Genomic DNA, 20,271 nt, shown 5'->3' with positions numbered 1-20,271 from the left:
GTGGATCGGTATGGGGCGCTTCGAGTGGAGTTGGAATAAACGGTAATCCATCCTCTCATTTCCTCGGTTGATAATGGTACGCCAACAAGTGAGAGAAAAAAGGAACTATGTCCTGGTGCAGTTTGACGAAAACTTGAGTATTCTGAAGGGTCTTGGGTGCCTATATATATTTAGGCTGCCAAGTCCCCATCTCTTTGCCAGCGCCTGATATGTGCCCGCCTAATCAGATGCCCTTTCTTCAAGCAACCGACTCCGCAAACCGCGCACAGCACCGTCGCGAAAAATGTCTCAACTTGTTTGGCGAGACCTCTGCGGCGAGGAGGGAGCATCTGAGAGCAGCAGTCTTGTTACCCACCCTTTGGGCAATCCCCTTCTGAGCATCTCGCGGGTGCTCCAACTTCTGTAATTTGAAACCCATATCAGCAAGACGCGGGGAGCCCCACTCAGGCTGGGAGTCCCGATAAAAGCGTAAAGCAGCCGACATCGTCGTTGAGCGGCGGGCAAGGTCCACACGTCCGCGGTCAGTCCTTCGAGTTACGATGACGGCAACAGCAGCCAAGACGGCCACGCTTGGGCGTAAGTAATAGTATATTTTTCTGCTTTGCAAAAACTAGACTTGCCATGCTTCAAGCTTTAGGCACATGCCATCTGTTGTATCGCACGCTGACAAACAGCTGCAGCTTGCTCCTGTTTTTGTTGATATATCAGCTACATACCTTTGAACAGAGCCTGTAGCACACAAAGCCACGCAAGAGAACGAACACCGATGTTCTGAATCAGCGCACGTGTGGTCTAATTAGTCTACAGGCGGCATATGAATGTATTACTGTTTTTCTTAATGCACGGCAGCGTAGATGTATGTAGCAGTGATATACAAAGCGCCTTTATTTACGCTTATCGGCAGATTTATTAAGTCATGTTGTTGACCTGAAGTAAAACTAAAAGCCATATCACAAAAAGTTTTTCTTGTAACAACTCACATAAAATGATGCAGCTGAAGCTGCGAATAACTGCAGCCAGCCATGAGTTACTTCTCATGCTGCGGGGCAATGATCACGAAACACTAGAGATATAGGATTACAAGCTATAAAGCAAACAAAAAAATTAATAAGAAACAGAAGGCTACAGCCGTTCTCAGCAGTTTTTCTGCCAGTCACGGTGTTTTTAGACAGGTGCGTAGCTTTGCAATCTGGGTTCTCAAGCCCTTGCAACTGAGAAAGTTGGTGACGTTCGCTGGCTCGCTGGCTACCGAGATAAATGTGCAGGAGGCATGAGTTACGCGTCAAAGTGTTGGAGGCATATGCTTTGGGAAGAAGACGTTCGTGACAAAGGTTAAGAAACAAGAATTCCTCATAGTTTGTCACAAGCGATATATCAGCATTTGAAGCAAGTAAGCATGTAATTGTAGCAAGAGGAAATAGAGCAGCCATAAAAAATCTTGAATGCTTGTCTTCTAGTGAAGAGGGAAAACCCCCGAGGCCGCATAGTTTCGGAGTTAAAGGGGCCGTCATTTAAGATAAAGATATGATATTTTGATTGGACAAGTCTAATTTCGCGCGCATAGTGTACTGGCACTTGCGTAGCACTGGTTATATACGTATGACACCTGCAGAGCATTCGCAAAGTGTGCCGTGGCAATGTCGATAAGCAGTTCAGGCCATGCGCACGCTTGAAAGAGTGCGGGATGAATTTGCAGTAACGAGGTACAGCTGATATGAGAGACAGCCTCGCGATAATAATTTAGTAATTATTTGAATTCACCAACGCCTGCGGCACCGTTTTCAATTCTTTACTTTGGGGAGTAATGCATTCGAAAATGTGCAGCGCACGCAATGGCGTGATAAGTCCTCAGAAATCAGTGCACCAACCAGGTTTGAACTCGCGTTAGCCACTCGTGGTGTGTTTGTGGGAATGACAAAACCCATTTCAGGGACTGCAGTAGCTTTCATTCACGAATTGTTAAGCTTGTCTTCGCCGTTTGTTAGGTATTATAAAGCTCCAGGTCTGCAGAGGACAAAATGTACGTGTGCTTTCATTTCCAGTTTCTTTACCGAAAAGCGGTGTTGTGCCTATTGACAAATTTTTTCATGCAAAAACTGGAGAGAATATGAGGATACTTATTGCTCGAGGGAGTACAATTTGTAATCTAAATTGATAAAAACTTCGTTAACTTATCCAGTGGACCCACCTTAGAAAAGACATGTTGTAACATCACTAAAACATTCAGCTGCAGAAGAAGGTATTATATTTATTCCGTTTCACAACAAGCTGGTTAGACGCGAGTTCGATACGTGCTGCGGCGGGCGCGTTATGACGGAGAATAAAAGCTACAGGCCGGTGTGCTGCACAAAGTCAGTACACATTAAAGCAGCCAGGTTGTCGAAATTATGAGGGGCCCTCCACAACAGCGCGTCTCATGGCCTGAGTCGCTTTGGGTCGTCAAACTATATGGGATCTAACACAGGCATATTTATGCGAACACATTACATGCTTCAAATGTACAAGTATGCTTACATAAATCTCCGCATCTCTGTTATCTCTCTTTTATTTAACTTTCTGACAACCACCGCTGTGTACACATCCCCATTGGCTAATATCAGCATTAATGAAGAGAGCATAACAAAACTTGGAATCACTGAGTTCATTTGTCCCACGAAATGCAGCCGCTGCTCGTCATTCCCGAATTCAAAGCAGAAATTTAAAGAACACATTCAGTCCTTCGTTATTAGTGATGTGGAAGCACTGCAAGTCTTAACAAAGTGTTTTATGCCTTGCCGGCGCTCGAAAATGCAAATCAGCAAAACGGGATTTCTGATAATTGTAGCTTACAGGGGCGTGCACAGTGCAGGAATTGGCAATCTATTTCAGTTTTGTCTCCTTTGGTAGGAAGGGTGGGTGGATCACGATTCTGTCTGTTTGCGCCGCCTCTTCAAAAAAAAGAACAGGCTGCAATCACATTGTCTGACAAATGTGAAAGCCGCTCCAGCACTTTCTTTATTCAGCGGTCGGTGGCGTGAACTGGGAAATGCGGCGAGGCCCCGCAAAACTATCAAGCGGCAGTTGGTGGTTTGTCAAAAGCATCGACAAGGTTAATAGTCATAGTACTGTGTTGGCGGCGTCGAAAGAAAACTCGGTTGTATTTCCTGATAACAGTCTGGCTTTAACCCTTTCTTGGCGCTACGAACTCATCTGAGTACAATGCGAACTCACGGTTTTTTTAAAGTGTGCTACACCTAGTAGTAATTTCTTTTCTTTTCGGTGAGTTTAGCAACACTATAGACTTGCAATCAGGGTGTTTTATGCTAAACAGACTATCCAGTAAATAATAGCTGAGAAAACAGTGACTTTGGAAGCTGGTGCTCAGCTCTTCTTGCGCAGACAGATTTTTCCACTCGTTCTAACGTTATTATAGCGAACCAGCGTCCAACGAAAAGTCGCAAACCAAAACTCGCGATTCTTCCGAGCATTGTGGCGTCATCAAAGCCTGGAAAATGCGAGGTGTTGACCAGTAATAGTCAATACTATAGAGACAACGGCACCAACTGCAAATGAATAGAATAGAATTAGAATAGTATTCAGGAGAGAAAGATGAAGAGAGAGGTGTAGGAAATAGGGTAGCAAAGCTGAATGCATAGGGAATGCGCAGTGAAAATGCTGAAAAGACGGATTACAGTTTGTCTAGGCGACAAATGTAATTTAAACAATCAAATGAAAAGCTCATTGCGGGTCACTGCTGGATACGTCAGGCTAAAGGCCCTTATACACAGTCCAGTGTTAGAGGCACATGAGTGAGTCCGTTAGGTGTTCGCAATGTGAACGCTCCTCAGCAAACACGGGGCATTTTAACAAAATATGTTCCACTTTTTCTACTAAGCCACATTGTAGCAACACAGACTGTTCGCTTGAACTAAACGGCACTGTAACGTCTGTAAGTCGGTCGTAAATGCAGCGTTTCGACGAAGTCGATGATAAAAAGCTTCCAGATGGCGAGGAAGTCTAGTTGACAGTCTTGATATGAGTTCTGGGTCGATGGTGTGCAGAAATCGCTGATGATGAGTCGGCAAGCTCCACAGACGTTTTTTTTTCTTCGTGAGCACTCTTTTTACCTAGCTTAGGCGCCTCAGACCTCGTAAAGTAAATAAACTTGTAACTCAGACGTTGTTGTCCTCTGCGGGCGGCCTCATTTGCTTTTTCGTCAGCTGCGATTCCACAGTGAGCTGGAATCCACTGAAATGTGATCGAGGGACCTGCGGCAGTAGCCTGGGGGTGTAGCTAACCAATGTCGAAAGAAACAGGCTGGCTGTTATTCTTCTTCAATAGGTTGGACCCGGATTGCAGTGCTGTTTTGGAGTCCGTGAAGAGTACCAAACGGCCAGTTCTTAGGCGCGAAGTATACGGGAGAGGTTCTTTAATCCCATAGAGCTCCGCTGCTGTGGACGACGCTTTCCGATGCAGGCGATGGGAGAACGTTTGGCCTCTCGAAGGCATATAAAGACGGCACGAGGAAGACTCCTGTGAAGTCGAGCCTTCTGTGGATTTGTGGATGGACGCAGAGTAATTCTCAGCGAAAAAAAGTGGGAGCAGCTGGCACTAGCGCCGCTTGTGGCGTTTGTCTCTTCGTGTTTGCAGCTGGTATGCGCTAGTTTATCTTGAGAGGCGAGTGTCGAGGGGAGAAAGGTTGGAGGCAGGAGTCTTTTTGCCTGTGTTATATCAGGGAGACTGAGTAATTTCGCAGCTTGGCCGACGCCAGAGTTACTGTGATTCACGTGAAGCTGCTGCAGCAAGTGCTTTTTTCTTTGGAGCACACGCCGGAGATGTGTTCGCGTAGTATCGAGGAGATGCAATGACGTCGAGTGGAAGGCATCCTGCTTCGGCTACTGTTCCCGGTGCCGATGAACCCTTTGTGAGGCCAATACAGATTCGGAGCCAATTGTTCCGCGCGGTCTCGTGTGACCTTTTACTTCTTGGCGATAGTCTGTGAAGAACTGGCAAGAAGAAATTTATTTTGAAAGAATATTCCGTTACTTCCGGAATATTCAGTGCCAGTTCTTCAAAGTCCATCTCCAAGAAGCAACGGAATATTCCTTCAACATAAAATGTTTCAAAAAGAGCTACGGAGCGGCAGTTACTGCCACATCGTGTTCGCGCCATGATTGTAAAAGTCTCGGATGCTGACGCTATCTCTCGCGGAGCATTTGAACCTGGCGAGTCCAAGAGAGATTCCTGTCTAAAACAATTCCGAGGAACATGAATGCCCGTCCACCTAGGAGAAGCGGGCACCTAGTCTTTTTTTTTTCTTATGAAAGCCATGAGAACGCCTTTTTCTGGCGAGAGTTGAAGACCCCGGGGAGGCGTATAAATTGAGATGTTCAATAAAGATGAAAGCCTGGCAGATGTGGTGAAGCAGAAAATTGTGTTGTAAGCAGCGCCTTTACTTCATTACAAGTCTAACCACCTCAGTATTGTAGTTAGGCGGCACTCTGCAGTGACCCTTGAGCTCATACATCTAATTAATTTCGCAATATGCTACCCGAGAAGAGTTTTCATCCTTGCTCGCAGTGCGCTTCATGCTTTTAAAAGTAAAAAAAAAACAGGTACTATCTCTGCTATGCTCTTCTGATAGGGTGTGGTGACTGAACACTGTTCAACGCCGCCACATTTTATGCAAATATCGTCGCTTCATGCCAGTGTACCATCGGTATAACGATAGAAGGCGGTCTTCGCTATCGTAGGTTGCGTCACAAGGAACTTCGCGTCATGGGGTTACTGCTTAAGTATATGTGAAGGCTCTCCCCCGCATGCTCTGACGTTGTTCTGTGTGCGCGGAGTCAGGGATTCTCAAGGTGTTCTTAAAGATGGGTACTTGGCCTCCCCACCAAATTAATTCGTCGATTTCAATTTTGATTTTACATTTTGAAACCTCTCTTCCCCATTCAGCGAAACGTCGAGCTTGCTGTAAAGAACTACCCGTTATACTTTTACTTTCGAAAAATAAAATGCTTGCTTTCTTATACCTTCTAGCCGGCAGTGCATTTGGGCTAAGTCGAAATTCGGAAGAGCGCTTGATAAGACTAATGTGCGCGTGAATTGGAGCCATCACCAGTTCGCCAGAGCCATGTGTGCTGTTTTTTGGGAACCTTTACCTGAGCAGAATATTGCCATAAACGGTACCTAACATTTTCTTTTTTCTTGCTTTCCAGTCGCCAGTGCTACAGTGGCCCTTTTGCTGTTCGCCCGACCATGCTGCGCACGTGAGAAAGATTCCATGTGTTTCTGTCTTTTTCAGTGCGCATGAGCACGGCCAGCATTTTGACCAGCATCTTTTTCAAGAGCGAAATTGGCATCATCGCCGTCAGGTTAATTACAGCTACTGGAGGACAAAGGCCTCTACCATTGACCCCTATTAAACACTGTCCTCAGCCTATTGCGGCCGCGCTATCCACGCAAACATGTGGACTTCACCCGCCAACCTGACTCCCCTGCCCTCTTTTTTAATCCTCTCGTTAACTCAAGCGAACATCGGGCACCTGCTGTCTGCATCACAAGAGCTGCCCATCTGCATTTCGTCTTCTTCATTTAAACTAAGATAAGTTAACTGGCGATTGTCGCCTTAGGCGTTCTATATTTTTCTTACCTCTGAACGTACTCCTGTGATTCATTTTTCAACAGCTCGCTGGCGTCAGTTTACTTTAATGCTGGTTCCCTATCATCCAAGTTTTTGAGCAATGCAAAAATACAACAAACACGTACATTTATCATCAGGAATACCACTGAGCTGTTTTTCGTGACCTGCGATCACCTGTCACACGCTATACATCAAATTTTCATTTCCTTAGCCATTTCACTCTCAGAGTCTAGTTCTGCGATCACTACCTGGCAAAATTGTCGTATTCCTTTACCACTGCAGTCTCCCTCGCATCACATTCGAGCTGCTGACGAGAGCTGTTAATCGCGAAGCGCTAGTCGATAACAAAGAAGTTTGCGCCAGGTCTGCTAGCGCCAGCGCGGGTGAAGAAAAAGTTGGAGTCGTAACACTCTCGGGGGGACTTCAACCGCAACCTGTTTTCTGCACTTCATACTGTCGAACAGTACTTGCCTTTTGTTTCGCTCCATTTGTGGTTGCACGTGGGTTTAATCCTATGAGTGCCACACCCTGGGAATACACGGGTGAGCCCCAGTGCACACCAATTTCAGTGGTCGACTGTACTCGTGTTTTTTTTTTTGCCTTACAACTCCCGAGTTTCCTTGCGTTCAAGAAAAAAAATACTCAAGCGGTCCTAACAACAAATAGGCATTAGTCAAATCTCAAGTTTACGCCTACTTTCATAGACGAAGCTTAGGCGCCACGTTTTTATTTGCTCCGATCACCCGCGGCAGCCACTTTTTGAGCCTCCTTCGTTCCAAGATCACGGAACATGTGTCCGAACTGCGGTACTACACTCCGTTTTGTAACCAGCACAGTTACGAGTATTTATTCTCAACATTATATTACTACTTCATGTTCTTGTCGGTCCACCTATATAAAAATGCGTGGATAAGCCCTTTGAAAACGAAATATTTTATTTCTTGTATATGAGTGTATGGTCTGTTCGGAATAAATCCTGTGCTATGATCAGAAATTTTTTCTACATTGTCTACTGTTTTCTATAAACGGTGTTATTGCGCTCTTAACATAAAAGGAATAACATAAAAGGAACCAAGAAGGAAGTACATCCTTTTCAGCAGTTTGTTGACCAACTTTCTAGTGAAAACTCTCAGCTGCGCGCGCGCCTGTCTGAACTTGAAGACAGGCAGCGAAGAGATAACCTTCTATTCTATGGCATACCTGACGCGCAATCAGAGTCCTGGGCTCAGTCAGAAAAAAAACTAGTCAAGGTTCTTTCATCCTGCTTGGAAATTTCGTCCTCTGAAATTTTGATCGATAGAGCGCACAGGCTCGGTAGGTTCGCATCGGAAAAATGTCGACCAATTATTGCCAAATTTTCATCCTTCAAGGTAAAGCAGAGAATACTGCTTAACTGCTCTAAGCTCAAGGATGAAAAAATTACGCTTAGCGAGGATTTTTCTTTCGCCATCCGTCACGCTAGAAAAAAACTGGTCGAATTTGGCAAATCCCAGCCGCTCACTTTCAAGCTTCGCTTCAATAAGCTTTACATAAAAAATAAATGCTACTCCTACAATCACTCTGATGACTCCGTTCATGAAATCCCAAGCGCCTTCCTGTTTCGAACCAACCGTTCTGAGGACCCTACGAATGATACCCACAGCGCCTCCACGCCACCGACCGAACTTGTTACCAATTAGCCCTGCGCGAGGGGCAGTGGAACTAAGTCCACGGCCATTACCCCACTTTCTTTTTTGTTCACAAATATTCACAGCATAATACCTAAACGAGATGATCTTTGCTCTGTAATTGATGCTTGCGATGCTGACATTGTATGTCTTACTGAAACCTGGCTATCGGCGAAGATAGATAGCTGTGAACTGCTTACCTGTAAAAACAGATATAACATTTATCGGTGCGACAGGGGTTCTAGATATGGCGGAGGCGTGCTTGTAGCTGTTGCTGATACTGTTATGTCTTTTCCGATCCGTTTTGTAAGCGCGTTGGAACTTGTACTGGTTGAAATTCGCACATGCTCTAGGAAATTGATAGTGGGCGTTTGCTATCGTCCGCCGTCTACCTCCCCCACCTTTGTAAACGATCTTCATGATGTCATTCATATGATTACAGTCCGTTATCCGAGCAGTTCCTTTATCTTGCTGGGTGATTTTAATTTCCCCAACATAGTGTGGTTTAATGCGAGTTCTTATTGTGAACCTTTTTCAAGTGAATGCGACATGTTCTTGAATTTGTGCAGTGATTTTAACTTATCCCAGCTTGTAACGCAGGCCACTCGTTTTTCACCTACTGCGTCTAATATCCTCGATCTGGTACTCACCACATCGCCTGATTTTTTCCAGCCCATATCATACTTGCCAGGGTTAAGTGATCACCTACTCCTTCATTTTGATTTGACCTGCGCAGTTCCCCATCAACGTAACCACAGTAAATATATCCATGATTACAAAAATGCTGATTTTGATGCTATTAACCTTGAACTGTCTGTTTTTCTAGACCATTACTTGCTAAGCTTTCATGATCGCTGCGTGAATGCTAACTGGAGCCTGTTTAAAAAAAAAACAGGCCGATGTAAACTTTTCCACATGTCAGGGCTGCACGAAACGTCACGCTACCCAGTTTGTTAGGTGTTCTGTCGGGGCTGTGTATGAAATTCCCCTGACATGTGGAAAAGTTTGCATCGGCCAGACGGGCCGTTGTATAAATGAACGACTAAGGGAACATAAGCTTTCTATGGTTAACGAAAAAGGGTCAAATTTGCCCTTACATTGCGGCGCATGCCCTTTGGCTACGCCTGATAAAGCATGCCAGCCTTTGCTGGCTAGAACAAAAATCTTAAGGCGCAGTCGTAACCAGGTAGCACGTGAACTCGCAGAGGCTTTTTTCATTGATAAGTCAGGTGATGAATGCGTAAGCGATTCTAGTATCAATTTGTATAAGAAAGAGAAAACGTTCCTGGCATGTGCGCTTAGGCAATGATTGAATAAGAATTTAGGTATATATATATACACATATATATATATATATATATATATATATATATATATATATATATATATATATTTGTGTTCTTTCTGAATAAAATCAGTCGCGAGTTTGCGCCCGTCCTTGTCTTTTCTCGTCCGTGTCTTTTTTAGCGCAATTCCCTTCTTTAAGTATGTACGACCGACTCGCCCAACAACGTACTCTCCTGAAGTGTCGTACAAGCTCCCGGTCCAAGCGCCCGTTGAGGTGATTCCAGTGTTGGCTTTGGGGGCACCACCCGGATGGGTGGCAACAGCGCTGGAGACACCCCAGGCCGAAGCAGGCGGTAGCGTCCTCCGTTGACTCCCCGGAATGGGCTCAAGCACGGCAGGAAGTCCACGATGCGATGCCGTAGAACGCGAGCTCACCGGAGAAGTAGCCGGCTTTGCTCTCTTCCAGCCGATGTGTCCCTGACCCGCCGGATCCTCTGCTTTTCTGCTGTTCCTCCCTGTGCCTCGCTCTCACTCGCCCTTTTATAGCCTCGGTGTTAGTCCAAGTAATTATGAAAAAACCTGGCGCTAACAAACGACGACACAGAGGGGACACCGCGCTACTCGCAACTACAGGAATTTTTATTCAGAGGCTTCTATATATACAACAAAAACCAACACAACCCAAAGTAATCGCACGCCACTTGCCGACCGATGTACAGGAAGAGATTAACACACGGATTTCAATCGCTCTTTCAAATAACTTATCTCTCCTTCAGACAATCCAACTGAAGGGTCACTGACACATGTATGCCCCGTTTCCGCGATGTGATAGGCTTCAACAATCTCCCGCGTTACACGATCTTGGTGACGAAAAAGAACACACGTTTTGGAAAACATGGAAGAACATTTCTTCTTGCGCTTGCTGCAGTCACGACAATGGATAACCATACTATTTGAAGTATCACCTCTTTCCAAAGCTCCAGCATGCTCCATAAGCCGCACATTCAAACATCGACCACTCTGGCCTATATACACCTTTCCGCACGACAAAGGGAATTTGTACACTGTGCCCACTTTGCAAGCGACGTATGGTGATAAATGTTTGACAGCACATCCTCCTTTTCTTTTCTTCGCACTCTGCTCCACCCTAGCTGCAATCGCAGGGCATAACGTTGAAAGTTTTTTGGGAGCCGAAAACATGACAGGGATTCCATACCTGCTGGCAACTTTCTTAATCCCGTGTGAAAGGCGATGAACGTACGGTACTACAACGGGTTTGCTGTGCTCATCTTTTGTGTCGTTCTTTCCCTGGCCTTTCACCCAGCGAATAACTTTCTCGCTGGCTCTGCCGATCACGTGACCTGGATAACTGCTATCACTCAGTCTTTCCACCTGATACTCGAACCCGAAGACTTTCTGCCCTGTTGCAATTAGTCCAAGTAAGCCTTGTCGTCGTCGTCTTCTCTTCTCCACCAATCATCTCTCTCCATCTCATCGAATGCTTCTCCACCAATCCTCTCTCTCCACCTCACCGAATGCTTTTTCTTCCTCTTCTTTATTCTTCGGTTAATTTACTTCGTCTACTTCACACCTTTTTCCTTTAAAATTTAATTTAGGCTCCTTAATATATGTGACAAGGGCCCCCTTTCTCAAGTTTTTTCATGAAAAACTGCTCACGTCATCCTCATCTTCCAGCCATCCAGCCAACCGACTATCTTCCGTGGCGATTCTGGACCCAGCACACAACACACCAAACGCACACCACAAACACAGCACACCAAATTGCGTTTTTAGAACACTAACACACCACTGCCGCTGTCCGTACTGAGTCCTTAATAGACATGTTCGTGTCCACAACACACTCCCTTGTATGATCACATAACACCAGCAACAGCAACAACAAAACAACAGCACCAAAAGATACATTGGCATAGATAGCTTCAGCTGTTTGATTCTCTTCTTGCAAAAGTACGGTTCCCAATGCTCTGTCTGGTACATCAGTGCGAAGAACAGATTCTTTATCCAATGCCAATAGCCACTCTTTGAAACGGTGGTTCGATGGGTGGCATCTTGCCCAGAGTTACTCGACCAACTCTTCCCTTTGGGACTGTGCGCTGGCACACGTCACATGAGCGAACAAAGCGCTTAACGTCACTCTGAACACCCTGCCAAAAGAACTCCTCGGTGATCAGAGAAACCGTTTTTTGAACACCCTGGTGTCCGGCCATAATGGCGTCATGTCCTAAGCGCAGCATGGTCTCTCTCATATCTCTCGGTAACACCAGCTGTTGGACCCGCCTTTCTGAACTAAATATGCATTCCCTGTGCAGAAGGCCATTTACCAATTGATATTCGAAGGACGTACGACTCTTCTTTCTTTTCACTTTTTCCCCGACTCTTTCGAAGCAGGTCTTCAGGCTCGGGTCTCCTTTTTGCCTAATTGCAATTTCGCCCGGTGTTACGCTCAAGCACATCCTAACAGGAGCAGAGAGCGGACGCTGCGTTGCTCGGGCTGTCGCTTGAGCTCTTGTCTCCACTGCCGACGAAAAACTTACTGCACCCGTCTGAGCTGTCACGGGCCTTTCCTCCTTTGGATGTTCCTCAACGCCGAGCATCCTCCACTCGGGATCGGGGTCTTCGACACTTCTTGCACCCGCAATGTTTCCCAAGATGAGATCGTAGATGGGTTGGCCTACGCATTTTGCCACTACCTGTACAGTATAATATGGCGTGGACACTAGAATCCTGGCTTCAGGAAGTTACCTTGCGGTGCTATCTAGAAGAGTGACGGCCGACGCTTCCCCTGTAAGATCCTCGTCCTTCACCAGGCTTCTCCAAACCAAGACTGTGTTGGCTCCGCTGTCTCTAAGCACCAATATAGGACGGTCCCCTATTTTCCCAACCACCACTGGCATTGCTGCTTTCGACTTGGGTGTTCGACTCACCACCTCATTCTCCAACGGCGTTCGCTCTCCTTTCAGCTGTGGAACTTTGGGTGGCGTGACCAGTTCTACCCTAGAGTCGACAACGCATGCAGCTCGGTCCTGCGTTCTGTATCGGCACTCATCCAGAGTATGACCCCTCCTCTTACAACCTTGACACATAACCTGTGTTTTTTGGGCAGCGCTACTAGTTCGGCAGTCAGCTGCACGGTGTCCCACCTTGCTGCAGAGAAAACACCTTACTGGCGCCTTAGATGCACCACCATATGCTCTTGGTTTTGCCGCATCTGTCTCTAGGGTCTTTTGGGCTTCCTCCTTTACCTTACTCAAATTTCTTAACCCTGGAGCTTCGATGAATTGGTGTGCAGTGTCGGCGAACTCTTCCAACGAACAAAACTTTCTTTCGTTCAGGAATAGCGCCAGCTTTGAGCTGCAACCCCCTAAAAATTTCTCTCTGACCAGCTTGTCACGCACCCCTTCAAAACTCTTTTCTGTGTTTGACATATCAAGCCACCTATCAAAATAGTTGGTCAGCCTGCAGGAAAACTGCTTAGCGGTTTCCGAATCCTCAGGTTTCGCGGTGCAAAATCTCTCACGAAATCCCTCTGCCGTAAGTCTGAATCTTTGGAGGAGCGCCTTTTTGACTTGCTCGTAGTCCAAGGAATCAGCAGCAGGCATCCTTCCAAACACATTCAGCGCCTCTCCGACTAAACACATGCTCAATGCCGTGGCCCATTCACTGCGCTCCCAGCCTCGCGCCAAAGCTATCCGCTCGAATCGTTGCAGATATGCATCCAAATCATCTCTCTTGTTATCGAAAGGAGCCATCAGCTTTCTTGGAAAAACTCCAGCTGGTCTAGGAGATTCCCTACCCGCTAAGGAACGCTGATCACTGTCCGTGATCTCCTCATATATTCCCGCGACATGCGCCTGTTACCACAAAATAAACTCTTTCTCACCGTTCTATCCTTCTTTTCTCCTGTTCTTCTGCCTCGCGAGCTCTTCTATCTGCCTCGCGAGCTCTTTTCTCTTGCTATTCTGCTTCGCGAGCGTCTGCGCGTGCTTGCCCCTTTCCTCTCTGCCTATCTGCCTCCTCTTTCTGCTGGTCTCAGAGACGCATCGCCTCTTCCTTGCTTAACCCAAGCTTGAGCGCCAGTTCTAACGTTCTTGCCAAGTCCATACTTTCTGCCGTGGAGAGATCGGAAAGATCCGAGACAAAGCAAACAAGAAAAATGTAATGTATCCTGGCACAGGCTCTCCACTTATCTTTGTCACTGATCTCCCCGGAGAACACTCGGACCGAAAGAATGTACTAGGCGACAGGTATACCCACACAAACGCACATTTAATGCACCCTACGCGACGCGCACACTAGAACACAAAACTAACACGAAACACAAAGACTATAAATACACACGACCCGGGCACACTGCTACCAGCATCTACTACTAGCGTTCTACTATTCTGGTCGGCGTTCGTGCTCACGGTTGGTTCGGTGCGGCTGGGGCGTTGTATGGATCCAGTATCCGGCGTCGAGGCGGCTTTCGGCGTCCTTGGGCTGGCGTCGCTGGCGGCGTTGCTGGCTGTGTCGTACAAGCTCCCGGTCCTAGCGCCCGTGGAGGTGATGCCGGTGTTGTTGGCGTTAAGGGCACCACTCGGATGGGTGGCAACAGCGCTGGAGACACTCCTGGCCGAAGCAGGTGGTAGCGTCCTCCGTTGACTCCCCGGAACGGGCTCAGGCACGGCAGGAAGTCCACGATGCGATGCCATAGAATGCGAGCTCACCGGAGGACTAGCCGGCGTCGCCCTCTCCCAGCCGATGTGTCCTGGACCCGCCGGAGCCTCCGCTTTTCTGCTGTTCCCCCCCTGTGCCTCGCTCTCACTCGTCCTTTTATAGCCTCTGTGTTAGTCCACGTAAGCCTTGTCGTCGTCGTCTTCTCTTCTCCACCAATCATCTCTCTCCCCCTCACCGAATGCTTCTCCACCATTCATCTCTCTCCACCTCACCGAATGCTTCTTCCTCTTTATTCTTCGGTTAATCGACTTCGTCTTCTTCACACCTCTTTCATTTAAAATTTAATTTAGGCTCCTTAATATACGTGACACAGGCCCACAGGCAAAAGCGTCCATTTTCGCTTCTGAACCTGTTTCCCTTGGGACTATCGCTTCCCCCCATTTATTCTTACCAATTAGAGAGGCTGAATGCCATGCGTCGCAGACATTCTTCATTCGATTATAGCGACCTCGCTGCGCGGCGTCTTTTGCCCATTGGACCAGAAGCAAGAGCTCTGAAGGAGGCCTGGAGAGGTCTATTAGACGGTCGCAGGTATTATACGACAGTGTAAGGATCTCCTTCTGCTAAAATCCCGGCTTCGCCCATCGTCAGTCGAAAAAAATCCCAACATTTCTGTAATCAGAAAATACAAAAAGAAAATAGCAGACATTTGGGTTCCAACCCAGCCCCACTGTGTGCCAGGTGGGCACGAAGGGTCGTTGATGCTTGTGTGTTTCAGGCGCACCCACTGAAAGTGTTGAGGGGTTTATGGCTTAGCAACGTTTGTTATGAATGTGTTCTCACCTGAAATGAAAAACAAATGCGTTATTAATGATAATCAGTCCTGAGAACTTGCACGGAATGAAAAGGCGGTATTATGCATTGAAACAATGGTGTGTATATGTATGAAGAGGCGTAGTATGTCGTGCACTATAACCTTGATGGTGATTGATGATTGTAATCGACAATCGTAGCCGGTAATGTGATTATCGGTTTGTAATCTCTGAGAAATATGAAAGAAAACGAAATAAAGAGGAAAGGCGGAGAAGGCGCTACCGAGAATCTCACGGAGCGGAAGCTGACGTGGCGTGACCTAAAAAGAAATAGTGGCGCAAAAAAGAAGACACGACGAAGGAGAAGACACGGACAAGCCAGATATCACATGATGCTTGGCCCTATACGTGCGTAATGCTCACTATTGTGAATGTACCTTGCTTCTTTCGTACTTGAATCAATAATGTTTTGCAGATCTGCATGGTAACATTCTTCCACCATTTCCATGTAAAAAGGTTGCTGCTCTAAACTTTTGCACGGACGACTTAAGTGCGTGCGTGGTCATCTTCCTTTATTTGCGGCGCAAGCCGCTCTCCCTCAGGACGCTTCTCGCTGATTGGTCTTGCACGTATACACAACATGCCTCTGTAAAGAAAAGTACAAACCATAATACTCATTTTAGTGACGTTACCGTGAAGGGCAAGAAATTTAGGAATGCAACTGAAAGAAAATTTTGCGATATTTTGTCCCTCTGGGACGCTGAGACCGCCTTTACACTGTTAACAAAAAACGCCCAAATGGGAGTAAATAGCTTGTCCTCTAGCGCATACCCAAAAAGAGGTTTTACTTACTCCGTATATATGAAGTATTTTATTTACTTCTTCGTGCAAGGGAGGTATTCAGGATTAGAAGGGAGTAAATTTTCTACCTACAGAAATGAGCCCCAAAATTTGCGTCATCTTTATTAATCCTCATTCAGGCCCATTCTCACAGCAGTGCACGCGGCGGGAACGGGCAGTAGCGGCGGGGGCAGCCGGCAATCCAACTTGTGAAACAGCGCTGCCCTAATGTGACCCGACGTCGGGCGTTCCTTTCTTCGTCTGCACGCCCAGTGGCAGCGTAGGCGGAGGTGGCAGGAGTCGTCTGCTTGTCGTCTGATCTTGCTGTACGAGCTCGTTTGGTTGGCTATGTTCGTAGATAAAAGGAATGTAACATTATAATCAATAGCTCAAATCTTAAAAGAAGTCGCGGGGTAGTTTTCACTGTCTGCACCACGCTATATTTGAGTAAAGACCAGATCATTATAAGTTGAAAATGAAAACACCCCTGAAGGTTGTATGGTATGACTGTGTTTGCGTACACACTCACATATATATATATATATATATATATATATATATATATATATATATATATATATATATATATATATATATATATAGCAGACAAGTTAAAGGAAATGAGGGGCCCGTTTGACAAATTTATGAAGGGAGCCAACAGTCACCGAAACAAAGGTGCATAGGGGAACGTTAATTTTTTTTTATTAATGCGTTACGCTTATCAGTGGGATAATAATACTAAGATTAATAAATCGCTTAAAGAAAATTACTTATAAAGCAGCAGAAAAAACAACCATGCCGCCGGTGGGATCCGAACCCACGACCTCCGAATATCGCGTCCGGTGCTCTTACCAACTGAGCTACGGCGACGGCTGTCCAACCTGCTGCTCTCGTGGGTATTTATGTTTACTGGGTGTAAGCCAGCCTTGAGAGTGTTCACCAGCGCCACCCTCGACCATAGCGGCGGACGTAGCACGTCCTCTAATACCGCGAGCGTGACGTAGAACGTCATCTAACGGTGAGGGCGGAAACTGTGCGAGAGCCCTCTTATGCTACCTGTGGCATCAAGACTGCCAGAACCGAGACCCTCGTTAAGCTATTAGCAGACAAGTTAACGGAAATGAGGGGCCGGTTTGACAAATTTATGAATGGAGCCAACAGTCACCGAAACAAAGGTGCATAGGGGAACGTTAATTTTTTTTATTAATGCGTTGCGCTTATCAGTGGGATAATAATACTAAGATTAATAAATCGCTTAAAGAAAATTACTTATAAAGCAGCAGAAAAAACAACCATGCCGCCGGTGGGATCCGAACCCACGACCTTCGAATATCGCGTCCGGTGCTCTTACCAACTGCGCTACGGCGACGGCTGTCCAACCTGCTGCTCTCGTGGGTATTTATGTTTACTGGGTGTAAGCGAGCCTTGAGAGTGTTCACCAGCGCCACCCTCGACCATAGCGGCGGACGTAGCACGTCCTCTAATACCGCGAGCGTGACGTAGAACGTCATCTAACGGTGAGGGCGGAAACTGTGCGAGAGCCCTCTTATGCTACCTGTGGCATCAAGACTGCCAGAACCGAGACCCTCGTTAAGCTATTAGCAGACATGTTAAAGGAAATGAGGGGTCCGTTTGACAAATTTATGAACGGAGCCAACAGTCACCGAAACAAAGGTGCATAGGGGAACGTTGATTTTTTTTTATTAATGCGTTACGCTTATCAGTGGGATAATAATACTAAGATTAATAAATCGCTTAAAGAAAATTACTTATAAAGCAGCAGAAAAAACAACCATGCCGCCGAAGGGATCCGAACCCACGACCTCCGAATATCGCGTCCGGTGCTCTTACCAACTGAGCTACGGCGACGGCTGTCCAACCTGCTGCTCTCGTGGGTATTATGTTTACTGGGTGTAAGCGAGCCTTGAGAGTGTTCACCAGCGCCACCCTCGACCATAGCGGCGGACGTAGCACGTCCTCTAATACCGCGAGCGTGACGTAGAACGTCATCTAACGGTGAGGGCGGAAACTGTGCGAGAGCCCTCTTATGCTACCTGTGGCATCAAGACTGCCAGAACCGAGACCCTCGTTAAGCTATTACCAGACAAGTTAAAGGAAATGAGGGGCCCGTTTGACAAATTTATGAAGGGAGCCAACAGTCACCGAAACAAAGGTGCATAGGGGAACGTTAATTTTTTTTATTAATGCGTTACGCTTATCAGTGGGATAATAATACTAAGATTAATAAATCGCTTAAAGAAAATTACTTATAAAGCAGCAGAAAAAACAACCATGCCGCCGGTGGGATCCGAACCCACGACCTCCGAATATCGCGTCCGGTGCTCTTACCAACTGAGCTACGGCGACGGCTGTCCAACCTGCTGCTCTCGTGGGTATTATGTTTACTGGGTGTAAGCGAACCAATTGGTCCAAAACGGGCTCTAAAGGGGCTAAACTAGTTTCAACCTTCCCCCCCCCATAAGAAAACCCAAATGGGGCCTTAATGGGCTGTGATAGGGCTGATTTGATACGGAACTGGGCTATACGCAGAAACATGACGGGCAGCCCTAATTTGGACAGCCCATCTTGAGCCCAGCTGGGACCCTTGTGGGCATCACGTAGGCAGACAATTTGGGCTGGCCCATGGCAAGCCAATTAGGGCCCGATATTAGTAATTATGGGGCAATGTGAGCCTATGCTGCCTAACTCAGCCTGCACAGGTCTCTTGCCGGCAACATCAGGGCAAACTTGAAAACTAGTTGGGCTCAGTGCAGGAAAACTAGGGGCAAGCCCAACTTGGACAGCCCGCCTATCACCCCAATTGGTCCAAAATTGGTTCTAAATGGGCTAAATTAGTTTTAATTCCCACAAAAAACCTAAATGGGGCCTTAGTGGGCTGTGATAGGGAAGATTTGATGCAGACCCGGGCTTCACACAGAAGCCCCCGTCCTGTGTACTTCTTCCTGTGTCCTTGTGTTTTGCTGCGCTATAAAGAACTTCGAGAAACTCTGCTTCACCAACCAGCCTCACAACGTGTTTTGTTAAGCATGACGGGCAGCCCTAATTTGGACAGCCCATGTAAAAATCAACAGGGTCCCACCTGGGTGGCGAAAGGCTAAACCTAATGTGCACGCTCAGTTTAGCCCATCAAAAGCCCATGTGGGGCCAGCTGGGGTACCCCATGGGCATGTCTATCACTTTGGCTCCTCTAGGGCCCATGTGGAGCCCGCAAGGAAAATATTATGCTTCCAAGGTGGTCCTGCTTGCAATATCTTAAGGCGCATAATCAGCCCTTGCTTACCCCACTGAGGCCCCACGTGCGATTACATGGGAACATGTACTGGTTTAATTAGCCTCTCTGAGACTCATGTAGAACCCAAATGAACTGCCCACGCTCGGCTTGCTCGCGAAAATTCATTTCCATAGCGCTGGTCTACACTAAGTTAGCCCACGCTTATACCTACCAAAGCGCCATGTATACGTATTACATATGCACATGCACCGCTTTGCTCTTCCAGAACCCATGTGCGACCCACTGGGGTATTATGTGGGCCACCCCATTGGGCCTGCCCGCGTTTGTTCTGCAGGCAGCCCAGCTACTTCACCGAGACCCCATGTGGCTATTACAGGGTTCCAGCCCAGCTTGTATAGCCCGTGAGAGCCCATGTGGCAGCCGCTGGGGTATTACATGAACCGCCCAAATTGGGCTTGCCTACGATCAGTTAGCATGTTAGATTGACCGAAACACCAATTTTGTAGCAAACCCCTCGCTCAAACACCAACGTGCAAATTTTGTTAACTGTGCACTGCTTTGTATGCGGCCACGAATTCATTTTGCATGCTTTTTGCCGAATCCCGGCAGTTTGCAGGATCATGCACTAACTCTTCGCAAAGATATTAGATAACGGCCATATTTTCTTCGTCAACAACTGACACGGTAAGCCATTAAGTCAAAGCACAGAGTAATAATGCAGAAATCTGTAGCATGATCTCAATTCAGCTGTGATTTTTAGTCTTGTAGTTGTCAGCAAGAGTGTACTCCACTACTCAGAATTTTAATGAGCAATCAGAGCTGACAAAATCTGTGAGTTAAAGTTGCCGTAATAATAGCACAGCAACTGAACAAAAACCGCAGATGAACAGAAACGAATAGGATGCCACTTAGGGGTGGCGCAGATGATTACTGATACATTCACCACAGCATAATGTGCTCAGAAACACTGCGCGGCAGATGCTAATCACCTTGAGTAAATTTTTACAAAAAGAAAGAATATAAACATTCTAGGCATGGCAAAAGTGCAGAATGAACAGCTCAGTTTGCAGCACTCAATTGCATGACAATTAATGTCCTTCGAGGCCAGTT

At 46.7% G+C, this 20,271-nt stretch overlaps 1 protein-coding gene across 4 annotated transcripts in view; it reads left to right on the top strand.

Annotated features, from left to right (window-relative positions):
- The first annotated feature begins 419 nt into the window (after positions 1-419).
- The window catches only part of LOC144096606 (complement factor B-like), a 227,044-nt gene continuing 207,192 nt past the window's right edge, over positions 420-20,271 (top strand). For 2 of the 4 annotated variants that reach the window (XM_077629416.1, XM_077629414.1), the window contains exons 1-2: positions 422-576; positions 6,201-6,251. In XM_077629416.1, coding sequence (XP_077485542.1) covers positions 540-576; positions 6,201-6,251 — 88 coding nt within the window. In that variant the 5' untranslated portion in view covers positions 422-539. Of the gene's footprint in view, positions 577-6,200; positions 6,252-20,271 lie in introns of all 4 variants that reach the window. The other 2 variants (XM_077629415.1, XM_077629413.1) reach the window with 2 other exon arrangements.

The sequence above is a fragment of the Amblyomma americanum genome, chromosome 7, assembly GCF_052857255.1.
Source record: "Amblyomma americanum isolate KBUSLIRL-KWMA chromosome 7, ASM5285725v1, whole genome shotgun sequence".
Taxonomy (NCBI): Eukaryota; Metazoa; Arthropoda; class Arachnida; order Ixodida; family Ixodidae; genus Amblyomma; species Amblyomma americanum.
This window is presented reverse-complemented; position numbering and strand designations above follow the sequence as displayed.